This window comes from Corvus brachyrhynchos, unplaced genomic scaffold, assembly GCF_000691975.1.
Source record: "Corvus brachyrhynchos isolate BGI_N302 unplaced genomic scaffold, ASM69197v1 scaffold87, whole genome shotgun sequence".
Taxonomy (NCBI): domain Eukaryota; kingdom Metazoa; phylum Chordata; class Aves; order Passeriformes; family Corvidae; genus Corvus; species Corvus brachyrhynchos.
Window position 1 is genome coordinate 1427035 of NW_008239767.1, and position 8915 is coordinate 1435949.

An 8915-nucleotide genomic window follows, 5' to 3' on the forward strand; every position below is an offset into this window, starting at 1 on the left:
ATGACATTAACACCACACAGTGTCCAGCAAAAGCTAAACTACATGGCTAATTGTATTCCTAATTGTTAACACTTCCAAGACCAAATAGGGAAACTTACAGGGTTTTTTTGTTTGTTTAAGTCTGCATCCTATTTTCGGTCATTCAAAGGGTGATTTCAAAGCCACTACACTATTATTTGGGGACAATATTTGAAATTAGGAAGTCCCTGTAACCTTAAAATGGGAGGATGTGTCACAAAAACGTTTTTCTCAAACTTCTGGGGAACAAAACAGATTACATCACATGATCTGCACAACACTGAAATTAGCAGGCATCCTGACGCAAGATGGGACACAGAAGAACATACTACGGAATGTATAAAACCAAACTCAAACAGCATGAAAAAAGTAATGTTTATTTTTAATGTTTACAAAAGCATGAACACCTTATGCAAAAGCAGCACCCTGAACCATACATTTCCCTCAATCCTCCTGGGATATTGGCAGAAAGCAAGTATTTTCCCTGCTCTTTGGTGCTCAACATACTCTGCTGAGGTAAATGGGAACCAACCCACTGACTTCCATGGAGCTGCCTCTGCTTATATTAGCAAAGGGTCCAGCACATCAGACTGCAGTGCAATGAGATGTCATATGGGTGTCTTGCTTTAGGTATCAAATTAGGTAAGTCTGTGTTTCTAACCAAGATAAATACACTATCCAGATCGTTAATTAGCTCCCCATTCTCTTCAATTTTAACTGAAATAGATCTCATTTTAAATATGACTCTCAGCCCACACTAGCTTCATGCAAAGTTTAACTTTATGCACCATGAACAATTTTATTCAAGTTTTTAAGAGATAGCTAGTGCTTGTAAGCTATTTTAGGACTGAGGTCTTGCACCACAAAAGCTATTTAACCTTTCTTACCTCCCAGCACATGCAGTTCAAGTGTTTACTCTGAAGAAATGTGCCCTTAGGTTAAACCTGAAAAAAAAAGTGCAGCATTTTCATTTTGCCTTCACCTTTTTCTCCTGATCTGGAGCTGGAAGAAATTGACGGTCCTGTAATCAAATAGGCCATGCTTTTGAACCTACAGAGAAACATTTGTTTAATGGTTGGACTCAGTCATCTTAAGGGTCTTCTCCAACCTAAATGGTTTTATGACTATGATTTATTTTTAAAAGTTTTCTGTTAAACAGATATGATTGCAATGATTTCAAAGACTCACCTGGAGCAAGTTACTCATACTAAAATGATCTCTACTATAATACAGCATAATTCCCCAGCTACCCTGAGTTGAGATCCCTCCCCTCAGAATCTACAACTGATGCCCCAAAATACTTATTACTCTGGTAGAAATGGCTCTGTCTTGTCTGCCATCCTATGTCTAAAATGACTGACAAATACTATTTATGTTTGCAAGACTGATATTGGAACTGTGGAATGAAAACTGCTTCATTTTACTGCTGGAGCTGTAGGAATCATTCTGTTCGCTCCTGTCAATTCATTTCACATTCCAGAAATATAATTTACTTCACATATTGAAAGAATCTGCTAAGAACCCATACATATATACACACACATACACTATGTATGTGTACACATATATACACACATGTATAGATAATTCATACTTATTTTACACTGAAAAAGTGCTAAAATAATCCACAAACTGTCACTGCTAGAGATGAGGCTAAATGAAATTTTATTACTTACATGGCATCAAATATTTATGAGACTCTGATCCAAGAGCTTCAGAACTCTTAGCAAAAAAAATTATCATTCGTTGGCAAAAAAGTTCCAAATAGTTTGAATTTAGTTTTTCAATAAACTGAAAGGATTTAGAAGAAAAAAACCCCAATAACCCTGCAAAGTAGATTGTATAATGTAAATTTCAGTACTGTGTATAGAAAATACACATATTTATACATACTTTCAACTTTAAGTTTCCTTAGACTCAAGTATGACTCTAATGAATCTGTCAGTATTTCACATGTGCATTATTGCCTCATATTTTGAAAAGCAAAAAGCTGTACAAGTTCAGCCCTGTATTCTGTGAGTCTGGCTGCATAGTCAGAAACAGAAATATTGCACTCAAGACCATGCCTACAAAAAATGCACATTTAATAAGGCCATTATATTCAAGATTGTAATGGGACTTGAATTACATGAACAATCAAATATATCATAAATAGACCTAGGAAAGTCATATTGCAAAAGATGTACTCAAAACAGCAGTGTTCCAGTAATTTAATAACTGGGGCTTTTTTTCCATGAAATGGCAATCTCTGGTTTTATGCACAGGGCCAGACAATATGATGTGCATGTACACATGCATTCTCACAGTGAGTTTTTTCATTTTTTCTTAGAATTTAACAATTACCCCAGAGTTTGACAGTAGGCTTCTACTCAAGTTCTGTCAATAGGGTTCAAGTTGCCATCAACTTTAATCCACTTCCATGCATGATGAAGGGGAAAAACGATTTAACTTTCAGTTATTTAAATATTTGCCATCATGCAAGACATAATTCTTAACTCAGAAAATGTAGCAAAGACATAATTGAACCTGCACTGGAATACTCCCCAGTATGCTGTTTCAGAGCTAGATCACATTGAGAGTATCAGTTTAGCTGATCTGGCTTATTGAATGAATGACAGAGCAAACAACCAGTTTAACACAATTCACGGAATGATACAGATTTATAAGTTAGCTGCCCACATCCCATGGCAAATAGAAAGAAGCTACCCTTTAATCAAAGTGGAGTAAACTTCCTTGAAATTACAGTAGGGTAAGTGTATTCACACCAGCCACTGCCTTGGAGTAGCAGGTGTGCTGTAAATCTGCTTTGTAGTTATTTACTCCTTTAGCCATGCCAAAGTTACTGAGTCAGCCAGCATTTTGGCTTGGTTAAGGGTAGTGGCATTTGTCCAAGAAGGAAGGGTAGATCACCGTCCCTCCTCCCCATGCCACACTACATAAATACACAGTTATGCAAATGCAAAAAGCATCATTACAAAGGCTGGAAGAATCACAAGACACAGAAGATAAGAAACTTAATGGTCACATGCATTTGAGTTCAGCAGAAACAGTTTTTCACAATTCTATATTCTGTCCAAAAATCCTCACTGGTGGTGATTAGGGATGAACCACCTTCCAGCTGAACCAACTCCAGCATTAGGAATTATTTTTTAATACAACAGACTGTATCCAAAACCCTTTTTTCTAGGACCTGTTTTTTGGGTTTAGATGGTTTTTTTGTATAGAGACGAGACAAACCTGAGACACAGAAGATGTGACCCGCTTGCGTATTACAAACAGATGAACGGATGTTTGAGATGCAAAAATCTATTGAACATGTCACTCATTTTACTCTTACAGTTCCGTGTACCCTTCCTGCACCAATGGTGCCACTTGCCAGATATATGTTTGTTGCTACCTCTGGATATGTTTTTCACCAGAGCTGGGGAATGCATTTGGACAGTAACAATGCAGCTCTTGCAGTGATGGCCAAGGAACACAGTAATTCAGGATATAGTTTCTAATTCCACCCATCTTCTACTCATTGCATGCTAAGCAGCTCAAAATGTATCTCCTAGTAATCACATTATTCAGAAAGAGTATAAACCTTTCCCTATTTTCTTCACAAAAGGAATGGTAAAAAGTCCTTTATGTAACATGTAAATGAAAATCCATCTAAAAGTTTCTACTTATTTTAGCAGTTTTGACTTAAAATGGTGGCCTGTCAGCAATAATTTGTCTGCAAGTGTCTAACAAATAGAGTTTTGACAGGTACCAAGCAACAGCAATATTTTCAATATCTTATGTTTGCTGTATTTAGTACTTTTAAACCGAACTCCCTCTCCCAATAAAGTGATGGCCTTGTAGTTAGCATGACTACTCATGCACACAACATTTCTAAATGGAATTACATGCTGTTTTCTCTCCACCATAACATTATCTTACTATTTTGAGTATCAATCAGAGCCACAGATTTAATGCAGGTCACGGACAACAAGCAGCAGGCCTATTTTTACTACTTGCTTCAACCAATATATTCATTCATATTTATACATTCTTAAAATGTATTCTTTACTTGGCTCTACTGAAAGTACCACTCCAAAATTTCACTTTACATTAAAAAAAAGGTTATTGATGACTTGATCAAAGGATACCACCAAAAATCCCTTTTACTCCCACAGGGAAACATATGTTCTCCTGAATTAGTATTAACAGATATTTAGATTAGAAGACTCCATATTTCAGAAACCAGTTATTTAATGCTCAATATTCTTTTCAGCAGATGAAGAGGTAGGTAGATTTCCACACAAGAAAAAAATAATAAAACAAAAACCAAACTGTAACAGATACTCAATTAAATCAAGTAATGTCTGAAAAGTCAAACACTGTTCTGACAGCACATATTTTGTCTGAAGGTACTCTCCAAGGAGGACAAGAAAAGTTGCGCATTCTGATTAGATAATATGTCATAATTTGAAATTTAATAATTTTCTGGAAAGAAAGCACAAGTATTCAAATGCTACTTCCTTCCCCTCCCCTCCCCACCCCCCTGAGAAATGTGGGTGCCAACAAAACTGCCTTTATCAATGGTAGTATTAACTTTTGGACTGCTAAACATGGAATCAACTGCAATTCTTCCTTACATTCACCAACACCAGCAGTCTACAAGTTTACACAGAGACCATATGCATGATAATTACATAATTACAATAGAAATTCAACTTTAGTGTTGTTCTTAAAACAATCTTCATAAATAATGAAAATATCTGTGTTCTAGCTCTTCAGTAACCTAAGGTTAATTGGTACAGATAGTGTTTTTTTCTTCCTTTTATAAACCAAACTGGAGGTTCCTCACTGCCAACAATGGTTAAGGCCTGGATCAAGTTACTCTCCTTTTGCTTTTCCCTTTTTCTGCTTTTTTCCATTTTCCACCACCGCATTATTTTCTGGTTTGCTTACTCCATTTGCAACAGCACCATTTGCTATTTTGCCATTCTTTACAGGTTCCTTGGGCAGCTTATATGTCCGATAGTAGAAGTTACCAAACAGGAAGATGAAGGTGACAGCATAGAAAATGACACCCCAGTGCATCCATTTAGGGAAAGGACAATCAATATAAATAGACAAGGCTGTGTGGCCAATAGTCACATGGAACTGCACCTGAAAGACAGAAAATACAGAATCAAAAAAGTCTGGATATATTCCGTAGGTCTGAGTGCATAGATTTATACCAATTCATTAAGCAATGAAAACTGCTGAACTGGGAGGTGGTAGGGAAGCTGTATTTGACTGTCACATTCATGCACGCACATCTATGCTTGACCAGGAACATCAGATCTATTGTAGTGTCTGGTATCAGTTTTCAGAAACAGGAAAATGAGAAGATAATAAGCCATCTGGATTTTCTCTACATTTTGAACATGTCTTTGCTGTTCAGTTGAAACAACCAGCAAGGAAGCATTAGAGTTTAACGCACACAACTCTTATCTATGCTGCATATTTTTTTTTGAAGATGAATAAATGCTTCCATCTCCAGGAAGTATTCTAACTTGAGGAGTGTCAGACAGAGAAGAACTTTTGGAAGGAGCAGCATCTGTTCCAAAGCTCTGCAAATGCAAATCCACTCAGAAGCAACACCTTTTACCTCAAAAGGAGAAATTTTACTTACCAATTGCAATATGGTCAAATATCGTTTCCACCACAGGTATTTCTGAAATTTAGGGCCACAAGCTGCTAATCCGTAATACATGTACATAATGACATGAATAAATGCGTTCATTTGAGCTCCGAAAAAAGCTGTCCAGGAACAGAAGGGAAGATCATAATGCAATTTTGGAAAAAAGAGGATTATTTTTTAGTATTATCTGTATCATTATTTTTAATAGTAAAATTTACAAAGCACAGGACATGTCAGGATTCTACCCCCAAAATATTGAATAGTATAGTACAGACCTGGCTGTCAACATGTACTGACCCAAACAAATGTGAATGCAAGTTGTATGTCACATCTTCCATGGAACTACTTATGCCAAAGCTTTTTATAAGATTTTTGTTGAACAGACATAAATGACATGTATTCCACATTAGTGTGTGCAGTGTAACTGCAATTGTTTTTCTAAAGGATTATTAAAAGCTTTTTTTGACAATGTAAAGTACAAAGTACCAGACTCTGTACTTCTATCTTATAAGCTGTACTTAAATGCAAAACATTCACTTCTCAGCAAGAAGTCAAGAAACTCACATGGAAGTCTGATTAAATAGGCCAAAAAAACCCCATACAAAGCAAAACTTGACTTGTGTTTATGAGAACTTTAAGGCATTGCCAGGTGAGTTTGTCTAAATTAATCATCTTTAGTTTCTTTGTTTATGATTTAAAGTATCCAGCATTCTTAAATATGTCAGTGTATAGTATAACATCTTCCAGAACGATCCATGTTAGATCCATGCTTACAGTTTCATTTGCATTAAGATCTCTTTGCTTTGTCAAGATTACCAGCCATTTAACAGAATCACGTTGTATCTTGTTAAGGTATTCTTACACTTACAGAGAGGCTCAAAAATGCTCTAATGTGTAAGATTAGGGCAATACAGACAATAGCTGCTGACATCAAACAGCTCAGATGCCTGTGTGGTCTGGACCCAGTTGTTATAATAGGGTCTAGTTTATAATAGACCCGTCTATGTAAGCAATGTGCTATCAACTAGAAAATAGAAGAACACAGATCTATCCACATTTATGCATAAATGCAGAAAAGCAACTGCTGCTTTTCCTTTTGCAGGCTCTAGAAACTAAGAGGCAGTGCTAGAACATCAGAACTTGAAAGAAATTTGGAAATAGTTCCAACTGTTGTATTAAAAGCTGCTGATATTTAGCTTGAAAATTCTGAAAAGGCAACGAGGGAGAGGGCCTTTTGAGATACCCAGGGAATTTCTAAAGCAAGACTACAAGTAACCATCCAGTCTCCAACAATCTTATTTTATAGGTGTAGTTGCAAACAAAGATCATGAAATGTCTGGTTGAGTACCTGCTTCCTGCATATTACATGAGAGAAATTAAATGGTAGTTGCAGATACTAAATTTATATATTTTTCTTTGTAAGTGGCCCCTCAGTACAAAATATCTATAGTAAATGGGAACATAAACCCCCCATGCGTTAAGTATTAGTGTAGCTCAAAAAAAACCCAAAACACCAACCCCAAAATATTAGTTTGGTGTTCATAATATGGTATTTTGTGTTTACTGTATGGTAGTTTCAGTGTCATAAGCCTACAAAGTACACATCAAACAGAACAGGGCATTTTCCCTGTACCCTCAGCTCTGCAGAGCTTTTAATTTGAGAGAGAGAAGGCTAAACAACAGGAACAAGAGTACAGTGTAGGCAATTGAAGATGTGGCCAGTGCAATAAATAGTAATGAAATTATGTGATGGAGGCTTTAGAAAGGAAGCAACGGGAAAAAAAAAGGCTGATAATGAATTTAGACTTGTGTCAGTATGAATAGGTTTTAAAAGTGAATTGACAGATTTATTGGCTCACCTCCAAGGGAAGGTTTCAGAATTTTATACATGCCTCTTTATAAAAATAAAAGCAAACCTCAAACTCATATACAATGCCAAAATAACATCTCCATTAACTTCATTAAATTTGCACACAGAATGTGGCCCACAATTAGATTTTGCAGCTCTCTGTATCTGCAAGAATTAAAGTTAGGCAAGACACATACATCTTTGTTTCACACAGATACAGATACGTTTGAAGGTAGAACTTCAGGCTTGCAATTGATTCCCATGAGGAAAAGAAAAGAAGTTTTGCAATTCATTAGATTATTGCTCTGCTATCTTTTCCTCCCCCATGTTTCCCACAGAGGGAGACTGTATGCATTAATAAACAGTTTTGTGTATTATAAAGTCAAGTCTAAGAAATTTTCTTCTATTGCTACCAAACAATAATAATTCTCCCTTCTAACCAGCCGAAGGCATATGAGAAGAAGGGAACTCACCTTGTCCACCTGCAACCCACTTAATACCAATCCACCACAAGGTGAACATGGTGAAATGGTGATAGACATGAAGGAAACTAATTTGGTTAAATTTCTTTCTCAGGATGAAGAATACTGTATCCAAATATTCAATTCCTTTAGAGACATAATACCACCACAAAGCAGCAGCTATCTGCAATGAAAAACAGAGAATACTAAGTTTTAGTGATTCCAAACTGAACGGAATAAAGTTCTCACCATCTATCTGCTGTAAGAGAAGGATGCCTCTTCCTTCCATAAATCCTCGTTAAATGTTGAGGTGGAGTCAAACATCTAACAGTATGAGAAAAAAAAAATACTCCTTTCATCTATTCTGGACATGGAAGATGATTATGGAAAAAGATTTTTCTAAGCCTACTGCTCACAAATCACATCTGTAAAAAAGAGCTGATATAGTTAAAAGCTTTGCCATATCTGAACAGTTTACGAGTTAAACATGGGAAGTTTGTGTCCTCATTCTCTCCTAAGCTTTGCAGAAGAAGATTCCCACTGGGCTTCCCCTTCTAATGAGGCAACACTTCGATGTGGTCAGAAAAATGAGGCAGAAACATTATGATAAAATGAAGCTGCAAAGGTTGAAACCTTCAGTACCACAGGCATATGGGTGGAAAGATACCAAAAAAGTTAGGTGCAGTACAGATTTCACATTCCTTATAGCAATATTCCCTCAGCTTCTTCTGGCCTGCTCAGTAACTCCCTCTGTAAAGCAGAATTCCCCCAGTGGCTCTCTGCCATTCAGGGAGTAGGAAAAAAGAGACAGGAGCCATAAAAACTGAACAGATATAACCCATCTACCCAACAGGGAAGTGCTACACACCCAAAATTCTTTTTCTAATCCACCCATCACAGCAAATCTTGCCCAGGATGCAACATAAACAAG

At 36.6% G+C, this 8915-nt stretch overlaps 1 protein-coding gene across 3 annotated transcripts in view; it reads right to left on the bottom strand.

The window, feature by feature from the left end:
* Positions 1–374: 374 nt before the first annotated feature.
* The window catches only part of ELOVL4 (ELOVL fatty acid elongase 4), a 38250-nt gene continuing 29709 nt past the window's right edge, over positions 375–8915 (bottom strand). For all 3 annotated transcript variants that reach the window (XM_017742845.1, XM_017742843.1, XM_017742844.1), the window contains exons 4-6: positions 7997–8168; positions 5666–5793; positions 375–5157 (exon numbers count right to left, since the gene is read on the bottom strand). In XM_017742845.1, coding sequence (XP_017598334.1) covers positions 4882–5157; positions 5666–5793; positions 7997–8168 — 576 coding nt within the window. In that variant the 3' untranslated portion in view covers positions 375–4881. The remainder of the gene's footprint in view (positions 5158–5665; positions 5794–7996; positions 8169–8915) is intronic.